The sequence below is a fragment of the Schistocerca americana genome, chromosome 5 (genome assembly GCF_021461395.2).
Source record: "Schistocerca americana isolate TAMUIC-IGC-003095 chromosome 5, iqSchAmer2.1, whole genome shotgun sequence".
Classification (NCBI taxonomy): domain Eukaryota; kingdom Metazoa; phylum Arthropoda; class Insecta; order Orthoptera; family Acrididae; genus Schistocerca; species Schistocerca americana.
Window position 1 is genome coordinate 577,551,580 of NC_060123.1, and position 25,801 is coordinate 577,577,380.

General features: G+C 40.8%; 1 protein-coding gene across 1 annotated transcript in view; it reads left to right on the plus strand.

Moving 5' to 3' along the window:
- Positions 1–14,851, plus strand: part of LOC124615284 (NADH dehydrogenase [ubiquinone] iron-sulfur protein 4, mitochondrial) — a 37,752-nt gene extending 22,901 nt beyond the window's left edge. Inside the window, exons 3-4 of the mRNA XM_047143050.1 lie at positions 8,684–8,859; positions 14,468–14,851. Of these exons, the coding sequence (XP_046999006.1) occupies positions 8,684–8,859; positions 14,468–14,645 (354 nt within the window). The 3' untranslated portion in view covers positions 14,646–14,851. The remainder of the gene's footprint in view (positions 1–8,683; positions 8,860–14,467) is intronic.
- Positions 14,852–25,801: the final 10,950 nt, after the last annotated feature.

The window sequence follows — 25,801 nt, forward strand, 5'->3', positions numbered from 1 at the left end:
TTACCATTGCTATCATACAGTGAAGGCAGTGATTGTGTCTTGCTTCTGGTGTAGTTTACAGTTGACTGGAATATTTCATAATTACCTGCCTGATTTTCAGAACAGGACTTAATAGCATTTCGCTTTGAAGTCAACGTTAAATTTTGACGTCGTGTAGAACCTTCCCAATCTTGGAGATTTTACTTCTTTTAAGTCTGGTGTGTGTTGTTGTTGTTTTTTTTTTTTTTTTTTTTTATTGCGTCTCTTTTTAATTTTACTTGGTATGAATCTCTCAGTTGCCATCAAAACTATTTCTTCATATTTAAGCCACATCTGTTCTATGGTTACATAGTGTGGAAGGAATGGAGAGAGTCTCATAGGAAGCTGCCAACCAAATATATTATTTATTTTGGTGTACACGCACGTTGCGCTGTTCAGTCTCACTACAACCACATTAAGATCACTCATCCCTATATCTGCCATGGTGCTTTCTATTTGCTCAGGATTGTTTGTTGCCAAGAGGTCTAGTATGTTATCACAGACATTTACACTTCATGTGCTTTCATGAGCTAATTGCTCAAAATAATTTTTGGAAAATGCATTTAGTATAATCTCAGACAATGTTTTGTGCATACCACTGACATTAAAAATGTATTTTCATCAACATATCGAGGGTAGAGCGAGATCACCTCTAACTGTAATTGTATGAATCAGATACCTATTCGAAATGACTCAAATTTTCCTTGAATCCTTCAGCAATGCATCATCTGAGTTACAGTGTCAGTAAAAGGAAACAATTATTAAACAATGGAAAAACTACAGTATTATGAAAATTTAGCGGAGATGTTGAGTCGCAGATAGGTACAACAAAAAGACTGTTAACAAGTCTGGCCTCAGGAGCCAGACAGTAGTCGCGTGTAGCCGAGATGCATTTGTATGAATGCATGTTTGTGTGGTCTAATTCGGAAGAAGGCCTTTTGGCCGAAAGCATACTTGTTAACAGTCTTCTTGTTGTGCCTGTCTGCGACTCAACATCTGTTAAATGGTGAGTAGCTGTCTAGCCTTTTTATAATATTGTCATTTTCTCTTGTTCTTTCCCATTGCAGCTATGGCAGTTTACAGCTCTAACACCAATATTTCATAGACCTACCCTTGTCCTCTATGTTCAACCTGCAGCCTTTGATACAGGACTCTGGATCTTACACTATGGCAATCTTCTAATCTAAGTATAACTGTTGCACTATCATCATAGTAATTTCATTTTATCATTATTAATTGATTTACAAAATGCACAGTTGGCATAATTTATAGGTTTTCATGTTGTTGCAAGCTACAATGTTAAAATACAAAGGTCAGTCTGTTGAATATTATTGACAATCTTTGTTGATTCATCTGATCTTGAAAAGTATGTTCATATCACAGTGTGTTGCTTTATGGGTGGTTCAAGAATACTTTCCTTCTCAATGATTTGTTTGCAATCCAATTGGGATGTGCAAATATATTCCCATATATGTGGAAACATCATATATGATATAATAAATGGTCATTGGCCGTCTATTTGTCTTTTGTTTATGGGTATAAATACTTGTTAGATGATTGTGATAACAGCACATTTACTTTTGTTAGAATAAAATTTTAACTTTTTTTTAAAATTGATACAGTTGACCACATTGGCATAATACCTGAAGTAAAATGATGTACTATGAACTTCTCTGTTTGTTGTTTCTTCTGGAAGTTGTTGTTCTGGAAGTTCTTGTTCCAAATATCATCAGTATCCTTTTTAGCAGCTACTGTCCTGAATTTTAAGAAGTATAAAAGTTGTTACAAGTTACATTCTGACTGCTTGGTTTCCTTATCTCTCAAGCTTTTTGTAGACTTGCCTTGTGATTGTTATATGTCAGCATGAAACAAAAAGCAGAGATATGCTCAAAACAAAAAGAACATTGCCAGTATTTATCCGTAGCTGGTCAGAAACTCACCACTGATGTTTGTCATCTCAATAATTCTGTTTTTATTTATTGCCTAAAATGTAACTTCACATTAATTTTTTATTTTGGTGGCTGCATTCCATTTAATTCTAGATGTGCTCTTCATGGTGTTGGAAGCATAAAACCAGGTGTGTTGCAGAAGGTGCCAATTTAGAGCATGATTTCTTGAACTCTACTTGCTCAGGGGGTTGAGTTGTCAAGAACTACATATGCTATGCTGTGTCAGCACACTTCAGTAGTGTCATGGGTTGATACTCTGCCATTACTCTCTATGAGCACCTGCTCTCACTAACAGTGCTCAGTGAGAAGAAATTGATGATTTGCACTCAACTGAACACTTTTCAGTCTGGGTACACCAAACAGATAAAACAGTGCCACCTAAATAGATGCATAGCAAGGCTAGCTGGGCAGTGTGCTGCCGACTGACTGTGTTACAACATTTGAACAGTGTCTAGGAATGGGTGTGTCACATTACATTGGCAACTCGCTAAGCCGTTGGTAATGCATTATTAAAGTGGGGTGTGCTGCTCTGTAGTCAGGAGTAGGTGTACCGCTAAGTACAGGCTCAAATGCCGACCAAGTGCAGAGTACCATGGAAAGTTTTGTGCAGGGGGTGTTAAATACTGTCAAATTGTGAAAGAGAGCGGGAAGAGGTGGAGACAAGAGTTCTTTAACATGACAAACAATCCTGCAAAATCCATAGTGATGTAGGAGACTATCAGGAGGATGGGAGATGCACAGTTACTGATTTAATGTGGAACAGTGATCTCCAGACAATCGTGAGAGGCACTTCACAGAAAATAATGAAAAATTTTCCCCTAATTTTTGCCAATGTCAGCCAAGTTACAGCCGTCAGTGCAAACAGTTCCTGGGAAAGGGGCCCAAGCTGAGGACTAAAGCAGCCCGTTTTCCATATGGTTACTAGTTTTGGCATTGTCTGTGGCTCCTGGTGCACCATCTGATCATGATAAGGTGTAACACATTGCTGCAACTAACTTGGGTTTCAAAGGAAATCATCCTCTTCCTGTTCAGCCAAATTTGGGAGACACTTCTCTGACTTGTGGGAGGGATACCATCTTAGTCTCTCTTTTTAAACCCAACATAAACCATAAGGGCCCAAGTGGTTATTGTACGATTGTATTCATAAGGTGCCTAGGAAAGACTTTGAACCATATAAGACAACTGACATCTTGTCTGTGTTCTCAAAGGCTTGTGGATCATGGACTCAGGAGTTATCATTCCATGTTGATGCCTAAATATGCTTAAGGCAGCTGTGTAGAAGGGGTGTTGCTCACAAGTATTTTTTTCTGTCATTTGAGGGCCTACAGTGGTACTCCGATAGCTCCATCAGTGGTTTCTCTGAAGATATCTTTCCATCTTTGTGTGGTTCCTTCTTCCTAGACACTATTTGCACTAATGGAGTTAAGGAAGTCTTATCTGATTTCATTTGAGCGATTGATAGATCAGTATAGCTCAAGGAAGTGTGGTGAGCAGTACCTTGTTTTCTGCTACTATTAACAACATAATTTTCAGTATAAAGACGAACATTCAGACCTCACAGTTTGTGGGCAATGATGTGACATTTTACTCCACCTCTAACTCTGGAAAAGCAGCATGCCAGCTGCAGCATTAAGATCTGCTTACCAAACAAATTCAGCATTTTTGATCCAGAGATAAACATGCTTTTGAGGGCACTGGAGCAAGTAAGGAATGTTCCAGGTATGAAATTTCTTGTCTGCTTTGATTCCCTGAGTATCCAGCGTAAGAATTGTACCAGGTCAGCCTTCTTTAATTAGACAAGGAAATATTGCATGTTCTGTTAGGTACAGACAAAATAAATTAAGATAAAGGTGCTGCTCACAACGTAGAGGAAGCTTTGAGGAAGCAAGAGGCTAGCCTCCTACCCGAAATAGTAGTGTGGTGCTTGACATCTATTAAGCTCACTCTTGCTTGTGCCCATATGACAATCAGAAGAGAAATTGGTGCAAGTGGGGGACAACAGACTATGATTAGTGAAACAGCATCCAGCTATGCCGTACTTCCTTCTAGACCCTGAAGCAGCGTGACATCTTATTAACACACCTCGAAATTGGACAGTATCTCTGATATATCTTTCACTTTCTAGCAGTGTGTGGTGCTTGTGAAGTACGAACTTCTGTATTTTCCATTTTTAATGAGTGCAACTAATTCACACATTAGAAAGTACTTCATTGTTTGGCTAAATACCTGACCTCAAAGCTAATGAGAACAAACAATCGTTGAGCATATATTAAATTTTTCAACCTTTTAGGTTTTTGATGGTTTTGGGAAGGAACACTTTGTTTGGTTGTCAACTTAATTTAACCAAGCAGCCTGATGATATTAAACATCTTGTGGATTATGAGGTGTGATCAGAAAGTAACGGGAATTTTTGATTTTCTGAAAAATCTTTATTTATTCATCAACATCCACTTTATCCCGTTCAAAGTAGTTCCCTTCATCATTCCCTTGTGCCAGAACTTTTTCTGATGTTGGAAGCACTTCTGGAACTCATTTTTCGTTATGGTGTTCAACTCCTTCAGTGAATATATTTTTATATTATGAATGGTAGCACAGTGGCATCCTGCAGTTGTTCTCTTCATCCTCGGGAATAGAAAGAAGTTGTAGGGGGCAACATGTGGTGCATACTGTGGCTGAGGCAACAACAGTTTTCTTCAGATTGCTGCACAAAAACGACATATAACTTCCAGAAAGAATCCCTTATTGACTGTATGACCGTAAGGCAGGAACTCATGATACACCATGCTATTGTGATCAAAGAAAAAGAGAGAAGAACTTTCACATGTGATTGAACTTGTCAAAATTTTTCCAGTCTTGGCTCTTCAAGCAGTATTCATTGGGACAATTGGGCCTTGGTTTCAATGTCATACCCGTATACCCATGTTTTGTCACATTTTACAACCCTCCTTAGAAGTTCTGGATCATTGTTGACTTCATTCACCAATTTCTGAGTGATGTGCACACTACATCACTTTCGGTTGAAATTCAACGATTTCAGAACAAACTTCTCTGCTCCGAGTTTCATACCCAAAACTCTGAAAAAAATTGCTTGGCATGAGCCAAAGGATATGTTGACATCATCAGCAATGTTGCTGATAGTGATTTGGTGATTTTTCAGAACCATTTTCATTACCATTTATCATTGTCATCAGTAATTGATGTGCTAGGGTGTCCAGGGCAGTTGTCATCTTCAACGTCTTCTTGACCATCTTTGAAATATTTATACCACTCTTAAACTCTTGTCTTACTAATAGTAGATTCACCAAAAACCAAAGTCAACATTTCAAATGTGTTGTTGCACTTTACTCCAGTTTTCAAGCAAAATGTGATGCAAATTCTTTGATCCAACTTTTTTGTAGGTGAAAATTTGCTGACCACTCAAAAGCACATATAACATTTTTGACTCTCAATAATAAACTAAATATTCAAAAACCAAAATTAAAAGATTCCCATTATTTTTTGATCATACCTTATATATAGATAATTTTTGTGCATTTCCCTTCTGTGATGTTTTTATTAATTTATTGCTTTTTTAGATTAATTGTCAAACATTGGCCATGTATTGACTCAGATGAGACATTAATAACAATGATGTGCATTTTTTACCCAAACAGTAATAATAGCAGCAACAAAAACAATGTTTTGAATGAAGGCCACCACACTCTGTGTAGAGGAAGAATTGTGTTGTAAGCACGTACATACACAGTCAAACTTTCGTTCTTTATCAGCATGTGTTGTAGCTCAGTGTTGATTGTTAGTGACTTTTCTCCAGACAGATAAACTCTACTTTACTGGAAAGCCAATGGATTTTTTTGCTGTCATGTTATTGGATTGGTGCGTAAGTTTGTGGAATTTTTATATGAGTTTAATAAACACAACAGACACACATAACGGAGACTTTAGTCATCCATAATGTATTATCCTTCACTATTTGCAACCGTCAGTCAATGTGACTGTAGATTCTGTGACTGTAGAAATCACATGGTTTTGAAGGAAGAACTCGTCGAGCCATGTTTGGGGCACATTGAAGGTTGTTCAATAGGGAGTGGAAAAGGTGAAAATCTGAGGGTGCAAGATCAGGTGAATAAGGTGGGTGCGTAATGACTTCCCAACCCAACTCCTGTTGGTGTCTCAACAAAATGCCGGCAGGTGTCATCGTGGAGCAGTGTCGCTTCAAAGCAGTCTTCCTGGCCATTGTTCTTGTATTGCCTCTGCAAGATGTCTCAGTTGTTGACAGTAAATGTCAGCAGTGATGGTTACTCCTCGGGGAAGCAATTCGTAGCACACCACGCTGAAGCTGTTCCACCAGATGCGTAAATTATCTATTTTGGCTGTGTGTAGGTCATTGTACAGGGAGTTGCTGCTTTGTTTGGGCTCAGCCACTCCTTTGTTTTCCTCATGTTAGGATAAAGACACCATTTCTCACCACCAGTAATGATACAGGGTAGGAATGGTTGGTGTTGTTCATGAGCTAGTTGAAAGTGAGCAAGCAGAGATGGACTTATGGCAGTGTGCTAATTTTTGTGATTTTGGCATAGAGAATGCAGTACCCATACACCTGATTTTTGAACGCTTCTCATTGCATACAAATATCACATGATGGTGGAATGAGTACAGCTCATCACATTTGCCAGTTCTTAAGTAGACTGGCTTTGAATAATCATTCATTAATGTGTTTAAATGATCTTCCTCAAATCCTGAAGGTCTGCCTGGACTTTTTGAGAGTCACTAATGTCAAAATGGTCCTCCTTAAAACATGAAAACCATTTTCTTTCTGTGCTGTGTCCTCTGGCATTATCCCCGTACACGGCACAAATGTTTCTACATCTACATCTACATTTATACTCCGCAAGCCACCCAACGGTGTGTGGCGGAGGGCACTTTACGTGCCACTGTCATTACCTCCCTTTCCTGTTCCAGTCGCGTATGGTTCGCGGGAAGAACGACTGTCTGAAAGCCTCCGTGCGCGCTCTAATCTCTCTAATTTTACATTCGTGATCTCCTCGGGAGGTATAAGTAGGGGGAAGCAATATATTCGATACCTCATCCAGAAACGCACCCTCTCGAAACCTGGCGAGCAAGCTACACCGCGATGCAGAGCGCCTTTCTTGCAGAGTCTGCCACTTGAGTTTGTTAAACATCTCCGTAATGCTATCACGGTTACCAAATAACCCTGTGACGAAACGCACCGCTCTTCTTTGGATCTTCTCCATCTCCTCCATCAACCCGATCTGGTACGGATCCCACACTGATGAGCAATACTCAAGTATAGGTCGAACGAGTGTTTTGTAAGCCACCTCCTTTGTTGATGGACTACATTTTCTAAGGACTCTCCCAATGAATCTCAACCTGGTACCTGCTTTACCAACAATTAATTTTATATGATCATTCCACTTCAAATCGTTCCGCACGCATACTACTAGATATTTTACAGAAGTAACTGCTACCAGTGTTTGTTCCGCTATCATATAATCATACAATAAAGGATCCTTCTTTCTATGTATTCGCAATACATTACATTTGTCTATGTTAAGGGTCAGTTGCCACTCCCTGCACCAAGTGCCTATCCGCTGCAGATCTTCCTGCATTTCGCTACAATTTTCTAATGCTGCAACTTCTCTGTATACTACAGCTTCATCCGCAAAAAGCCACATGGGACTTCCGACACTATCTACTAGGTCATTTATATATATTGTGAAAAGCAATGGTCCCATAACACTCCCCTGTGGCACGCCAGAGGTTACTTTAACGTCTGTAGACGTCTCTCCATTGATAACAACATGCCTCCGCTTCTGTCACCCAACTATTGAACTTAAACAGAAGAATGTCGGAAATGCTCTGATTTCTTCACTTTGCACTTAATTTTCTGTTGTCTGTAGGTGTACTTGCTGTCTCCAAATGACGATATGTAAACTTAAATAGCAATGGTGAATTACAAGTAAAAAATGACAATCAATAAAAAAGCCCGTAACAACTGTAACACCAACATGCAAAACAAACACACTATGAACTTGTGCAACTACTTAATATATGGTGGAACTGTTTGCCATCGCATGTTACGACCGTTACGCAAAAAACATGAGGCTGTGTATGCTGCCAGTCTAATGGGTATGCACACTTACGTAAGTCCACTTTTCATCAGTTTTTAGACTATTTGATGCACACATTGCAGATGGTTTACAAAAGAATAAACGTTCATTAATTAATTGTGTGCATACTACCAACACTGGCATGTACTTCCTCTGCTCTATCATATATATTGTTTTCATTACCATATATTGATAATGATTTTTTCCATGTAAAGTACAGTATTGACTTCCTATATGGTTCCATTTTCTCTCAAACTATCACCCTGTAAAAAAATGTTTGTTATTCATGCCTGTGACAAAATTATCCAATATTCATGAAGTTTATTTTCTGTGTTTTGCAGCTGCAGGAAACTGCGCATTGTCCTTTTTATTTACAATGACACAGATGTAGGATGCATATTGAGGGAGTGGAAAGTAACTCATGACAGATGTAGAACTGACAGTTTTATTTTACTACATTGGCACCAGAATTTTTTGTCTGAAAGTCTTGACCAGCTCTATCTGAAAGTTTTACTTGCCTTTATATGTGACTTGAAACTACTACATGTTTTTCCATTCATAATTACAGAACACTGATAATATGTTTAGGCTGACATTTCTGTCATCACTGGGGTCCCTGAAGAGCACATCAAGACCCGATTAGTGAGGATTTACATGCCTGCAAAAAATGCAATGCAATCTGGCACAGATAATACCCACCGTTGGGAGATGGAGTTTGAAACACGGGAGAGATGGGAAAACCCTCTTATGGGTTGGGCATCTACGTAAGTATTGTTAAATGTAGTTCTTTGCATTAGATCTTTCCTAATTTCCTTTTCCAAAATGTGCAGTTATCAGGCCCTCTCCCATGTGGAAACTGTGCATGGAAGCTGCATTTGTCAAAATGTAAATCAACCCTTAGACATTATTTTGTCAGTGCTAAGAGATCTTGAGATTTATATTCAAAATGTGGTTATTGTGTTTCTATACTAAGAGGAAATGAGAGATTTTGTTTCACATGTATCTGTTTACATATACTTTACCTTAACTAATTGGAAAAATAGGAAGTGGAAAAACATTCTTTGTATGCAGCAACTATTAATTTTGTGGCAAACAGGACTGACAAAAAAGATACAGCAATGTATATTCTGTAGAAGTATAACAGGAAAGGAAAAGAACTGTGAAGAAGATTAATAGATGTCACATAATCAATAAAAGTAGCAGTGGAGATACAGTGGAATCACAAATATGAAGAGTCATTACTGTTGGGTAATTTCTTCTTCTTTATTTCACAGCAGCCATAACTGTGCACACTAAACTTCACAGAAAATCTACTGCATACCTTGTGTGATTAGCACTCCCGGAAGAAAGGCTAATGCGGAGACATGGGTTAGCCTCAACCTAGGAGACTGGTTCCAGGGTGAAGTTTCATTCTGCAGTGTCATGTGCAAACAATCCCCTAGGTTATAGCTAAGCCATTTCTTAACAATGTCCCTTATATTGAGTCTTATTCATACAAAGTGTGCAGAAGAACTTGAGTGAACTTAGGAAGATGGGACATGAGGCACTGGAAGAAGTAAAGCTATGAGAGCTGGTCGTTAGTTGTCCTTAGATCAGTCAGTAGGGCACTTTCCCACAGAAGGGGATCCCAGGTTAGAAATCCACACAGTTATAATCTGGCAGGGAGTTTCAAAATTTTACACACCCTGCTACAGAGTGAAATTTGAGTCTGGACCATTGTCCGTTCTTCCAAGTTCTTTGCTATCTCCGATGAAATTACAGTGTCATCAGGAAACCTGAAAGTTTTTTCTACTTCTCTCTGAACTTTAATTCCCTTTTCATATTTCTGTTTGATTTCATTCACAACTTGTTCAACATACAGATTGAATAACATTGGGGAAATGTTTGAACGCTGTCGTACTCTCAACTACTGCTTCCCTTTCATGTCTTCTGAGTTTTATAACTGCCGTCTGGTTCCTGAGGAAACTGTATATAACATAAATACTCTGCAAACCAGTATGAAGTGTTTGTAAGAGATTACTTCCATTTGTACCATGTATTAGGATATCTACCTGCTCTATTCTTGGATGGAGTGCAGGAAGAAAGATTGCATAAATAAATATTTCAGTGCTCACTGTACTTAGTCTAATCTTGCCTTTGTGATCCCTATAACAATGATACATAGCAATTTGTAGAGTATTCCTAGATTCCTCACATAATACTGGTTCCTGGAACTTTGTAAGTATGCTTTTTCAGGATTCTTGCTGTCTGTTAACAAGCATCTGCCACTTTAGATCTGAGTATCTCAGTTCAGTTCCAGTCTTACCCTCTTTTTGAAATCTTACCAGTATTTGACTGATTAATGTACAGTTTTTTGCAGCTGCAAAAAGTCTGAAGCTATTTTAATATTGTATAACAAGTTGTTAAATGTAATATGAACAGCAAGAGTTTTGACATACTTCCCTGGGGTGAATTTTCACTCTGCAGTGGATTGTACGCTCGTATGAAACTTCCTGGCAGATTAAAACTGTGTGCCAGACCAAGACTCAAACTTGGGGCATTTTCTAGGTATGCTAGTCTTGCAAGCTTTTCACAAGAGCTTTGATGTAGTTTGGAAGGTAGGAGATGAGGTACTAGTGGAAGTAAACTGCTGAGGATGGGTCATCAGTCGTGTTTGGGTAGCTCAGCTGGTAGAGCAATTTCCCTCACAAGAACCTTGAGTTCAAGTCTCCATCTGGCACACAGTTTAAGTTTGCCATGAAATTTCTACCTGAAATTACTTCTACATCTGTTGACAACTCTTCATCCAAGATAACATGCTGCTTCCTCCCTACCAAAAAATCCTTCACTCAGTCACATATATCATTTGATACCTCATATAATTTTAGTTTTGTTAATAAGCATTTGCGTGGTAATGAAACAAATGCTTTTTGAAAGTCAAGAATTGCTACGTGTAGCTGACTACCTAGCACTTTGATGATGTCATATGTAAAAGCCCAAATGTGGCTACACATGAGCAGTGTTTGTGGAATCCATGACTTTTGGTGTCGCTGTTTTTCCATATTGTCTTGCAGCACACTGCTCGGTATTTACAGCCAAGCTCTTCGCTCTGTATCAGGCCACAGAGTATATCTGGCAACACAAGCATTTCAGTTGTGTCCTTTGTTCTGACTCTCTCAGCGCCCTTCAAAGTCTCTTTGCGTTGTCATCTGCCCATCCCTTAGTGCAATGGGTCCAGGGAAACTGCCACTTTCTCACTGTTGATGGAGCCACTGTGAGTTCATGTGAGTTTCTGGTCATGTTGGTATGCCAGGAAACGAGGCTGCTGATGCTGCTGCCAAGGCTGCAGTCCTCATACCTTAGCTCACTAGTTCCTATATTCTCTCCAATGATATCTGTGTCACTGTCTGTCAACAGGTGGTGTCACTTTGGCATCACCATTGGTCCTCCATTTATGGGAATAAACTCCACATTATTAAGCCTCTCCCAGTGGCTTGGATGACCCCCTCTTGGCCCTCTCATTGGGAGGAGGTTTTTTTAAACTAGGTTGTGTATTGGCCATCGTCATTGGTTAAGTGGTGCTCCCCCAACACTATGTGCACATTGCACCAAGTTTTAACTGTCCACCATTTCCTGACAGAATGGCCATTTTTTTTGACAGTTTACGTTCCTGCTTGGGTTTGCCGTCTGAGTTATCGGCCGTTTTAGCAAACGGCGCACTGGCTGTTGACTGCATTGTACTTTTCATCCGGCGTAGCAATACAGTGAAGGCCATTTAATTTTTAGTTCTGGATCTCCGTTTCTGTACGGTGTCTTTTATAGCCCTTTCTACATGTCCCTGTTTTTAGTTGTCTTATCTTACATCACTTGGGATTGATGTATAGTCATTTTTTAACTCCTCTCTGTCTTCGTGTTCTATAGTTTTGACTTGGGCGTGTATGACCCCATTTGTTTTTTGCACCCTAAAACCAAACAAAACAGTCCTCATGGAATCACCTTGTATATACATACATATACAGGTGCCAGCACCAATACTTCAATGCACTGTAGCATCATTGGATGGCTTTTCTGGATTTGGGTTCCTATCTTCATTTTCTCTCTAATACACATTCTACATCATCCTCGAAGTTTGTCGCTGTAGTTATGGCTAATTCTAGAGACAGTTGTAGGGAATCGAGGAAAGAAGACTGACTACATACAGACTGCCGTCAGGGGTACAGAGAGGACAGGCCTCACCCTTACTTACGCAATGTTTATCATTGTGTTCTCCTTTTTCTGCTGAGCATCAACAAAACCACAATTGTTATTTGGAAATAAACGATGATTAAGGGCTTTATTCATATAATGTAGGCTCTCATGGCTACCACTCACATCATTGGCAATTTTTGTTTTTTGGGTATTGGAGCATGGCCTAATGCCCATAAAATAAAAATCGCTGAGGATGTAAATTTAACAGTTTCATCTCCAGTTTTACCGTAAAGAAATGAACACAGTGAAATGATGCAAGAAGTCCAACAAAGGCATCAACAGTGTTCCTGTACATAGTGATATTTGATTTGTCTGCCTGATATTTATTGAACATGTAATACGGGTGGTCCAGAGTCTTCAGGCATTTCTATATTCAGAACTAGAGGTCATAGAAGCCAAGAAAAAAGTACCCATATGTACAATTGTCCATGCATAATTACTCCTTCATTTCCTCAAACAAAATATTTAAATATTTGTTAGTAATGGCAACCTCCTTCACTAACACAATACACCGAGTGTCCCCTCCCTCCCTCCCCCCTCTCAAAGATGACAACATTGCATTTTTCCACGTGCAGTTCCTTTCAGACCGAAATGAGGTGCAACCGTCTGTTCAGCTCTTGCTTACACGATAGTGTGTTAATCATATACAGGGTGACGCAGGAAGAATGGTCAATCTTCAGGTATAGGACAGGAATGGTCATTCAAAGCAGAGATGTCTAGTAAACATGGGCCCTAAAATGCATACCTTAAGAGCTGTGAGCACTTCATCTTCACTACTGTGAAAGTGAGAAAGACATTTCTTCTATTGAACAAGTGCTCGTAGCTTGTAAGGTTAGCATTTCAGAGCCCATGCTTAACTAGACTTTTTTCTTGTTTTGGCCCATACTGCTTTTTGTAAATCCTTGTTGCCAGTTTTGTAAACCCTTGTTGCCAGTTTTGTAAACCCTTGTTTCAGTAGTGTTCCCTGTCTAAGTCAACTGTGAACAATGATTGTTGCTCTTCTATCTTCCAAGTAGGTTTCTGTCTGTTGTCGTCAGGTCATTGGCAGATTGTATTTTGCTGGCAATTGGCCGAGGTGAAGTTGATATCTTCATTCTCAGTGCTGCTCATGGTGCTGGTGGAATTTGCACAAGTGGCGAGTCTTTGTGGGACCGGCACCAGCTCACATCTTTGTGCCTTTGGTGCTTTTGCCCTGGCTGTGTCTTGTTTGGATGACACAGCACTACCTCCTCCCAGTATATGAAAAGCAAAGAGCTCGCAGTAGAAGAGATTGTTTTTTGCTGTATTGAAGATGTGGTGCTCATAGATCTTAAAGGAATGCAGTTGAGAGCCCTTGTTTACAAGACTTTTTTGCTTCAAATGATCATTCCTGTCATATCCCTGAATCTTCACCACGTTCTTGGGACACCTTTTACATTGGAGGGCATTTTTTTTTCCTGTTGTGCATATAGTATCCACACTGAAGTTTTTTGTGGGCTATCCAGTATCAGTAATGTCCGCAGTGAACTGTGCCCAAAGAAGAAGTCATAAATCATAACCATTTTAGTTATCATAAATATTCATCCCAGTTGTCATTTCACATAATATAGTTTATTGGGATATTTTTCTGAGTTATAGATAGCATTAACTGTTAGGCATTTCGCGACAAAGAGAGTGAGGTGATGCGATGGTTCAGACACTAGGCTCACATTTGGGAAGAATGAGGTTGGAATCTCTGTCAGACCAGGTAGATTTAGGATGTCTGTGGTTTCCCTATACAAATTAATATAAATGTTGGGATGGTTCTGTTTTAAAGGGCACAGTTAATTTTCCTTCTCTATCCCAAGTTTTTGCTCTGTTTCTTATGGTGGCATCATCAACAGGAAGTTAAATCTTAATACTTTCTCATGCTAATGGGACTCAATTCCTTGTCCAGCCTACCAGTTTTTGATTGATGCTGTCCCTAAATTAAGTTAATGATTATTTTTTCAGAGGACAAGGCCTCTTCCTATTCCTTTCAAATCCGAACTTGTGTCCTGTCTCTAATGACATCATCATTGATGGAGACTATATACATGTATTGTTTTGCTCATGGATGGTAACTAATTTAGATTTCATTCTGTATTTTCTCAGATGCTCTATTAATAGATTTTTTTTCATCTCTAGTGGTGACCCATTATCAAACATGAAGATTGACTTCCAAACCAAAGATGATGCAATAAGTTTTTGTGAAAAGAATGGTTGGCGTTGGTTTGTTGAGGAACCAAAGCCAAAACAAGCGAAGGTCAAAAATTATGGTTTCAATTTCTCATGGAACAAGCGGACAAGGGTTTCAACAAAGTAAATTATTAAAACTGTTAACTGATGCACAGATGCATGTAGCTGAAAAATTATATGGTATTAAATTAAGTAGATGATAATGTACTTCGTGTGATTTCTGTAAAATATAGAAACTGTTGCATATATCATCAGTTCAGACCATGTATTCCAGTGTGAAAAACCAGATGTCAGTGTATTCAGTGTGTAAAATAAAAATTTTTTTGAACTTTATTGCTGTATTGCCTTATTTTATGTCAGTTTATGCAGTATCCAGTGTGCCAAAGCAAATGTGATGGAACAGACATGTCATTGGAGAGAATCAAGCAGCAGACTTCAAATAATAAAAATGGTAGAGTCTCTCAAAGAGAAATTCGGTTGGGAATACTAATAAATTGAGGCTGAGTTGCTGGCCATTACTTACTTTCTGAAGATGAAATGTATAGTATCACGATAAACACACAGAAGTGACACACTATCTTAACTTGTGGAACTAATGCAGTGGAACCTTACCATTGCAGACTAATTGTGTAGAGTTCAGGTCATCAGATAACTGCAAAATATGACATGTTGCCAATTTCAGAACAGTTTCTCCACTGTCTTTTTTTCCGCTCCTATTCTGCCTTCACTTTGGTGTTTGAGGTTCTTCTTCCTCTTCCTCTTCCTCCCGGTGTGCTCCTGAAGGTCAGCCCATGCATCTGACATATAAAAGGTGACTGTATAATGCGTAATTCCCAGCACCGGGTTGACAAGTAGGGTTCACATGCACCCCCTGGTAAAGGCCAGGACCAGGGAGAGATGATTGCCTGAGCTGCTACCTTCCTAAATTGCCAATTGGCCCCTCTGTCACATGTTTGGGAGATGTGACCTGAGGTGTGAACAATCACGTAAGGTGCACCCCCAGTTGGAAGAAGCGCACTACTGGAGATGCTGGCAATCATGGAGGGATTTTCTCGCAATGAGCCAATCATCTTTTTCACTGTCAATGTCTACCAAACGTAAATGGAATGAGGCTAATGATTCGAAGACTCTCCCAGCTGCACCACGGTTCCTTGTGGTTTCACATACTGAAGACAATCAGTCCTTCCCTACTGTCAATCCATTTATTATTCAGAAAGATGTTAATGCTATTGCTGGCCCTGTGAAATTCTGCTGTTTTTACACAATGGCACTTTGCTTTTGGAGACTACTTCTGACTCTCAAACACAACAACTGCTTGCATCTTCGCTCCCCCATGGCTATCCTGTTCGTGTCGTGGCCCATTGAATGCCGAATTCTTCCCATGGTATAATCTACACTAGGCTGCGTGATGTTCTGCTGGAGGCTGAAATCCAAATGTACCTCTCTGATCAGGGTGTAATTGCAGTTCCTGGGTGATGAAAAAAAGTAGGTGCTTCCTTAGTGCCTATATACACTCTTTTTCTCACTTATGATAGAATGCTACTTCCATCAAAGATCAAAGCAGGCTATGAAGTTATCACAGTACGACCATATGCTCCAAACCTGATGCGCTGCTACCACACTCCGGGGTCCTTTTGACACACGGCCAAATGTGTATTCTATGGTAGGGATGCTTATGAAGGCAATTGTCTGCCTCCTTCTCCCCACTGTATCAACTGCAATAGGGACCATTCTGCCTCCTCTCAAGACTGTCCCATGTATCTCAATGAGTGGGCTGTCCAGAAGATCCAAGTGAAGGAAAAAGTGCCTTATCCTGACTCACAAGTATTGGCTAGTTGGAAACCCAGCGTTCTACCATCTGGAACATACAGTACTGTTCTTGCTACATCTCGCTCCACGAAGGACATGGCCACGTAGACATGTGACCTCAAATTTTGCACCACGGTTGTAAAACCACCTAGTATCATGGTAGTGTCCACATCTCCTCCTTCAGCTGTGTAACAAGTCACCAAACTTCCGCCTCACGAGGCAAAGTCACCTGCTACGCAACCAGCATGCTGGAAGGAACAGAAGGAATACTCCCCCGAAAACTTCCTATGTCTCTCCAGGCAGCAAACATCTGAGTCTTCCTCTGCCAATCAGAATGGCTCCAAGAAATCAAACAAAGGGAAACGGTCTTCTCCTTTGCCATCTCAGAGATCCTCTTCAACAGTGTTGCCACATGATACCCTTGACCAGCCAACCTTCATGTCGCCGGTGCGCACCACCAACCACTTTTCTGCCCTGGATTCTGCAGACTGACAGAAGGTGAATGCCGATGCCTCTGTAGACCTCCAATCTCTTTACCCTGTAGCAGTGAGCCTTCGAAGGCTGGCACTAGGCAGCCGCCGACGCAACACTCCTTCATTTTTTTCCCTCCTCATGACTCTCCTCCAATAGAATGTTAGCGGCCTTCGATCCAATAAAGAGGATTTATGGTTGCTCTTAGAATCACAGCATCCCCTTGTTCTCTGCCTCCTGGAAACAAAATTTCGTTCTCACGATTGCTATGAGCTCTTTCGTTTCTTCCCGGTCTGCATTGACCTTTGCCTGATGACAGCGTTCCAAGTCATGGGGGAGTCATGCTGCTCATCTGAGATTATGTTCATAGTCAACGCATCTCCCTGACTACCTGTCTTCAAGCTGTTGCAGTTCGCCTTTTCCTTCCTCACGTGACCTTTTCCCTTTGTACCATTTACATCCCTCTCTCATTTGATGTCACCAGGGCAGACTTCCTCCAGCTTATTGGGCAGTTGCCTTACCCCTTTCTGCTGCTCGGTGGCTTTAATGCGCACCGTTCCTTTTGGGGTTCTCTCAGAACTTGTCAGAGAGTGCCATCTAGACTGACCTCAATCAAGTTAATTTCATCCGCCTTAACACTGGAGCACCCACATTCCTTTCAGACTCCATGCACACCTGTTCCCATTTGAACTATCCTGCTGCACTGCCTAGCTTGCCCATCGTCTTGAGTGATGGATTCTCTCTGACACATACTCGAGTGACCATTTCCCATGTGCTATCCGTTTTCTGACTCTTACCCTATCTCCGTGCACACACAAATGGCAGCTTTCGAAGGCTGACTGGAGGCTTTACTTCTCTCTGGTGACCTTCGCTGAACAACATCTCCCCAGTTGTGATGAACAGGTAGAATATCTTACAAACATTATCCTTACCTCTGCAGAACATTCCATTCCTAGCACTTCCTCTGTAGCATGCTGTGTCCTGGTCCCCTGGTGGACTGAGGCATGCCGCGACGCAATTTGTGTGTGGAGACATGTTCTCCATGTTTCAACCATCATCCTACAATTGCAAACTGCATTCATTATCGACAGTTGTGTGCACAGTCACTTTCTTTGGGATAGCTAAAAAGCTAGCTGGATTTCATTTACTAGTTCTTTTAACATTTCCACTCCCTCTTCTGTTGTGTGGACCAACCACCGACAGCTCTTGGGACCGAGGTCCATTCCCCAATTTCCGGCCTGACAGTAGCAGATGTGTCTTAGTGGACCCTATTGCTATCTCCAACACCTTGGACCCCCATTTTGCGGAGATTTTGAGCTCCTTCCACTATTGGCGTCCCTTCCTCCATCGGATACCTTTTACTTCTCAGAAAAGTGAGTGCTACAATGCCGCCTTTACCATGAGACAGCTAAATCATGCTCTTGCTTCATCCTGATCCTCCGCCTCATGGCCAGATGATGTTCACATTCAGATGTTGCAGCAAGCACACTCTCCTTCATACATACAACTGCGTCTGGGGAGAGGGTATGTTTCCCAGATGCTGGCGTGAAGCCACTGTCATACCCATCCTTAAGCCTGGTAAGGAAAAACACCTTCCTTCTAGCTACTGCCCCATTTTTCTCACCAGCTGTGTTTGCATGGTGATGGAGCATATGATTTATGCATGGCTGGTATGGTGGCTCGCATCTCGCAATTTACTAACCACTGCACAGTGTGGATTTAGAGTGCGCTCTTCTGCGATTGACCATCTCGTCACTTTGTCCACCCAAGTCATGAATGGTTTTCTGTGGAAATCCCAGACTGGCCATGTTTTTCGATTTGGAGAAAGCCTAAGAAATCTGGTGTTGGACTGGTATCCTCCGTACTCTCTGTGGGGCTTCCATGGTTGCATGCCCCATTTCCTTCAGGAATTTTTAAAAGACCAAGTATTCAAGGTAGGTGTGGGTTCTGCCTTGTTGGGCACCTTTATGCAGGAAAACAGTGTGCTTTAGGGTCCCGTCCTCACCGTTGTCCTCTTTGATATTGCCATTAACCCTATAGTGGCCTGTCTCCCACTGGGTATCTCCGGCTCCCTTTTCGTTGATGATTTCGCTGTCTATTGTAGTTCTCCACGACTTACCTCATCAAGCAGCATCTTCAGCGATGTCTTGATCATTTTTACTCATGGAGCATTGACAATAGCTTTCGTTTTTCCATTGACAAAACTGTTTGTATGAATTTCTATTGGCACAATTGGTTTCTTCCACCATCTTTACATCTTGATCCTGTTGCTCTTCCATTCATTGAAACTACAAAATTTCCTGAGGCTCATGCTTGATAGGAAACTTTCTTGGTCCTCCCACATGTCTTACCTGGCAGCCCACTGTGTGTGGTCCCTCACTGTCCTACATGTCCTCAGTGGTACTTCCAGGGAGCAAATCGAGTCACCCTCCTCCCTTTGTACCAGTCCCTTGTCTGTTTGAAACTAGACTATGGGTGTTTCGTTTATGCATCTGCATGTCCATCCCTCTTACGCCGTCTCAATACTATCCACCATTGTGTCATCTGTTTGGCCACTGGTGCCTTTTACAATAGCTCAGTTTAGAGTCTACATGTAGAAGCTGCTGTACTACCGCTGTCCTACACCCGAGACTTTCTCCTTTGCAGATATGTTGCCGTTTGTCTTCAATGCATGGTGTAACACTCCGGTTTGATCTTACTGACTTATCCCGGTCGATCGGGATCTGATAGCAGCCCAGATAGATATTAATTAATGTGACCGTGTGCCTAATGGGGCTGGCAATCGGATTGGACTGCTACGGAGTTGTTACATTCCATTTTGTCCTTCTCAAATGCTGTAATAATGTACTGTTTGGTGGCAAGAAGAACAACAAACACAGCTTCACTAAACAAAACCTATATTCTTATCAAAAACCACAAAGATAAGGAGACAGCCACTGCCTTCGTCAATACACTGTTAATAACGGCTAATCTCAGCACAGGCTTCCTCGTTATTTATTAATCGTCACACGCAACATACAATCACTGTAATCCAAATAATGCCGGCGCGGTAGACGCGGAATCTCAATAACGGCACATAAATATCACTGAATCACTCTGTTAATTATACTTTCTCACTTTCCCGTATAATACTAACAAAAAGGGGTTGAACCGCGGCGATGGCCACTCCCTTTGTCGGTAATTTCTATCAATTGCTGGCTTCTGCTCAGCTCTGCCCGCCTCGCGGGAACCTACAACACGCACTGACTTGACTCAACTCTCGCTCTTGCGACCCGACACACTAATCGATAGTTGCCCTGTCGACCTGTGTGAGTGCAAACCTAGTAGTAAGGGCCTGCGGACCCCTTACAATGGTCACACATCCAATGCCTCCTTCTTCAATGGATCCTTTAATCACCAGTTGGGGTGTGTCCCTCTTCTCTGTTACTTCCTGTAGTTTGCTTTTGGCTCTTGCTCCAGCAGCTTAACTTCACGCTACCTGCAACTTTCCCAGTGGATGTGAACCCTTTACCACCTTGGCTTCGTGTGCTAGTCTGTGTTCATCTCGGCCTTCATTCTCTTCATAAGGACACTACTCCAGCCTCACTCTATCGCATTCAGTTTCACAAACTTCACATGGAACTTCATAACTGTGCCTTTGTGTACACTGATGGCTCTCAAACTGACCGTGGTGGTGGGCATCGGCACCAACATTTTTTGGTATCAGCTTCGGGAACACTGCTCTGTATACAGCAGAGCTCTTCACCCTGTACCAGCCCGCACAGTATATCCGGCAACACAGATTCTTCAATTGAGTCATCTTTCCTTACTCTCTCAGTGCCCTGCAAAGCCGCTGTGTGCTGTACACTGTCCATCACTTAGTGCAATGTGTCCACAAAAGCTGTCACTTGCTCAATATTGATAGAGCCACTGTAATGGTTATGTGGGTTCCTGGTCACATCGGCCTGACAGGAAACGAGGCTGCTTATGCTGCTGCCAAAGCTGCAGTTCTTCTTCCTCAGCCCACTAGTTCTTGCATTCTCCCCGATGATGTCTGTGTTGCCATCTGTCAGCAGGTGGTGTCACTTGGGCATCACCACTGGTCCTTGCTTCATGGGAACAAGCTCCGGGTTATTAAGCCTCTTCCAGCAGCTTGGATGACCTTCTCTCGGCCCTCTTGCCCTGAGATCATGTTAGCTATGTTGCGTACCAGGCACTGTTGTTTTAGCCATCATCATTTGTTAAGTGGTGGTTCCCATCACGTTGTGCACATTGCACCCAACAAATGACAGTCCCCCATTTCCTGATGGAATGCCCGTTTTTTAACTGCTTACATTCTCGTGTGTGTTTGCTATCTGAGTTGTCGGCCGTTTTTGTGAATGACATGCGGGATGTCAACTGCGTTTTACTTTTTATCTGTTGTAGCAATATGGCAAAGGACATTTAACTTTTAGTTTAGAACCTCTGTTCAGCTATGGCATATTTTATAGATCTGTCTCCACATTGCTGTTTGCAGCTGTCTTCTCTTCTGTCAACTGGGATTAACATGTAGTCATTTTCAATGCCTCTCTTTGTCTTCTACAGTTCTGACATGGGTGTGTATGAACCTAGTTGTTTTTGCGTCCTAAAACAAAACAAAACAAAACCAACAGAGGATATTGTTAGAAATATCAAAACCTAGATCAAGGGTAAAAAAACCTGTGGTTGCAACTGGTTGGCTTTTTTTTTCTCCCCCTCCCCCTCCAGATTCATACAGTTGCTGATTTGCAGCCATGTTTAAGATTTTCATAGTATTGCCATTTTTTATGCCTCTCTCACACTTGGCCCACCACCACCCTGTTTGGTCCTTAAACTGTGTTTTTTTTAAATCAAAGTTGTTTCCTATTGTTTCCCTCCCACCCTTCTCCCCCCATGTATATCACATACCTGCCTTCCCCCTCCCCCCCCCCCCTTTTCCTTCCTCCTCCTCTTATTTTCCGTTCCCTCTCCCTTGATCATCTCCCCAACTTTTACCCTTCTCCATCCATATTTTACAATTTTCGTTTCCTTTCGTTTTTTCCACTCCTTTCTATTCCTTTGTTTGCACTTTTTATTAACATTTTCCTAATTGTTATTTTATTGTTATTCATAAATTCCCTATCATTGTTCTCACTGTTATTCACATTTATCCCTCATATTACTCTCAATTTCTTACTTACGTAATGGGAACAGTTTTTGCAGCTCTCTGCTTATCTTCTCGATATTATCATTTCCTGTTGGGTATTTCATTATTTGAATTTTATCGGCTTACATAAATTGTTTAATTCATCTTACCCTCACTGCTAGCAGCACAACTCAACACTTCCTATCTACTTCTGCTTTTACTGAACTCGACTCCGCATCCTCCATACCTCGGCACACATTTCATTCGCGACAGTATTTGTTTAGTAGTGAGACACATGCCAGAGAATGCCAGCCTATGCTGATTGGTGAGTCCATTTCTTCCTTTATTCTGAATACTTGGCTATTTTTATCTTCCATTTGACGATTGCATTTTTCAGTTCAGCCAACTTTTCTTTGGTTTTACTGTTGACTAAGGTGATAGCTGCTATGACTTTTAATTCTGACTATAGGTGGCATCCACTGCCCTTTTAAGGTATGTTTGCATTCTTGCACCATTGGTTTATTCTGCTACTTAATGATTTGGATAGGTTAGCAAATCAAAACTTTCCTATAATAATTACTTAATCATGGATTGCAATTAATCTGATAATGCGCTAAGAGTGTGAAACATGTTATTTATTGATAGATATTCCAACAGGGATTTGTCTTTTATTAGGAATATGGAATCCCTGTTATTGCACCAGGCCAGAATAGAATGGAGCAATTTGTATTATACATGTTTTATAAAATAGTTATTTGAAACTGTAATTAGGAATATGGAATACAGAATATGTAGTGATTAAATAAACTCTGATATTATGTGAAATACTGTACAATATATACAGTTTAAAGGCAACTAGTGTACGATATCAGAGTGATGAACAATATAATTATACAAATTGAAGTATTAGTATGTATTCAAAGGTTATATTGTACAAGCTGTATATAATGGGTGTATCAAAAAGAACTTTACAGATTTGGAAACCCATAATGATTGGTTTGTTGAACTTAGAGACCTGGTTCTGGTGTTGCTTCATATATAAATACATCAAGTTTCTTACGTTTTATCTAAACAGGTTCAGTGTGACTTCCATTTGTTATGGAGAACACATTCCATCTGAAGTCGATTTCTTGCCACACTTCCTGCAGCATGTTGGGCATGTTGTGTTTGATTGTGATGTAGATTCAAGGTTTGTGTGCTGGTGGAGAAGCCAGTAAGATTGTAACAAATGTGGTATCCTTTATGAACCCCCAAAAGAAAAAAGAAATCGAGAGGTGTCAAGTTCAGTGACTGTGGGGGTCGTGCAAACGGTGCATTTCAGCCCATCTGCTTACCTGGGAAGTGGAAATTTAGGAAATCCTTAATACCTACCAAACAGTCGTACACAGGATGCCAAGCTCTTAAGAAAGACACTGGCTCAGTTTTGTAGGAATGTTCGCAAAGCTTTGTCTCACTTGCTCTACAACGTCATCAGTTGCACGGGGCGATCTGAGGATTTGTTATGTCTCACTGGACATTGTTTCAGTAAAACACTTATACAACACATAAATAGCAGGCCTACTGGGATGATCTTTACCATACTCTGTACGAAAATTCCATTGGGTAAACTCAGCTATCTTTGCTGCAACTGCTGCTAGCATTTGCGGTCATGCGATTCTGTACTAGTTTAGCATGTGAGTGAAAACTTAATGTAAGATGACACCAAGACGAAGTCTTGTAAGTTGTAAGGATAAATTTGTATGCATTCTCAGAGTTGCAAAAATCCTTTTGAGATGCCCTGTATAAATTGCTGCACATAAAAATTACTGTATATATTAAAAAATAAAAGTTTGCACTGTAATTGAAATTTACATATATGCTACATTTACTGCAGAAAAGTATATACTTTACCAGTAATTTTCTGCTTTTATCTGGATTTACAATGATAAGACCCACAGCAACCAAATAGTTACTACTACCCGATGTTGTTGTCATAGTAATATTTCCATCTCCAGTATGTGTTGATAATAGCTTAAAGAGGGAACTTATTTTTGACTAAGACTCTTTCATGCATTGTTCTTTTATAGCTTATTGTTGCATATCTTTTAGTGCAAAGTAATACTTTCGATAATATTGATTAATGTCAATAAAATTCATACTTGCCTCTACATTTTCCCTTGTATTAGACAGTCTGTGTTGATATAGTACCTGTACATTCACTTATGTCAACTTCCTTTTCTTTGTTGGAAACTCCTTGTGTATGATCCATTATCTCATCCTCTGTCAGGGTTTGGTTGCCAAAATTGTCATATTTATCCAGCCCGTCATGAACATCCTCCATGATTGTAGCCCCAAATGAACTCTGGATATCTGGATCTTCTATTCCTTCAAGACTAGACTCACTTTCTTTGTTGCCCAAAAGATTATTCCACGGGGTTTCAAGATCTGTAGTTCTAACTTCACTCCAGCTGCTGACCCAGTTGAAATTGCACTCTTCATATTATAAGCTTTCACTTTCATTTGAGTCACTTATATTGCATCATCATTGTCTACAGCAGGGCTTAACAACTGGCCGGTTTTGAGCGCGAGTACTCGCGTCTGCTCAGGCCCGTGCTCGCGAGCAGGTGCAAGGTCGTGGAGTAGGGAGGGGAAACGCGCGCGCACGTTTGAATAGGGCCGCAGCATGCCTATTGAATTCGCACCGACTATAATGTTTAAAGTACTACGATCAGCTCTAATAGTCACTTCGCTGGTTAAGAATCATGTCAAGTCGCCGTTGTGTAACCCCAACCATGCTTTCGCCGTTGAATCCCCACTGGGAGGAATTGTATCTGTTTGCAGAAAAAGATGGTGTTGCAAAATGTTTAGTATGTCACATAACGCTGAATTATTTTAGGAAATTTAATTTGCAGCGACATTATATGTCGTACCACGCGAAAGACTACGTAAGAGGAAAATTTGATGGACCAGATCATGCACAGGAAGTTATTAAACTTAAAAGGAAGATATCCGAAGAAGATCTGGACGACGAAGAAAAATCAACTGAGGCAGCTCTCAGAGTGAGCTACAAAATTACTTTGCTTTTAGCAAAATCCCTACGCCCCTTCACTGATGGCAATTTAATAAAAGAATGTTTGGTAGTTTCAGCGGAACATTTGTGTCCATCTCTAGTTGAACAGTTTCGGATTGTGCCATTATTTAACATGACCATTATGCGTCGCATACAAGACATGGCAGACAACATCCAGAGCCAGCTTGCAAATATCTGTAAAGATTTTATGGCGTATTCTCTAGCTCTGGATGAAAGTGTTGATATCACTGGAACAGCGCAGCTTGCCATATTTATTAGAGGTGTTAACAGAGATCTTCAGGTGAGGGAGGAGCTTCTCGATGTAGTAGCCATGAAGAACACTACAACCGAAGGTGATACTTTAAGTAGTGTTGAAGAAAGTGTTGAAAATATAGGATTGTCGTGGAACTCTTTAGTTTCAGTGTCTACAGACGGTGCACCAGCGATGACAGGGAACAAATCAGGTTTCGTTGCGCTGTTGAAGGAGAAAATGCAAAAACTGACCGTGCCGAATAAAATAAGGGGCGTTCAGTGTGTGATCCACCAGGAAAACTTATGTGCAAAGAGAATCACTCTAAAAATTGTGATGAGTGTTGTTCGTACAACCAATTATATAAAGAAGCATGGGCTACAACACAGGCAATTTAAAAGCTTTCTTGAGGATGTAGAAAGCCAGTATGGTAGCCTGCCTTATTACAGCGAGGTCCGCTGAGTTAGTCGTGGCGAGTTATTAAATCGATTTTTTTCCCTAATAGATGAGATAAATATGTTCATGGAAATAAATAACATGTGTGTTCCTGAATTGAAAGAGCCTTCATGGAACTGTGATCTC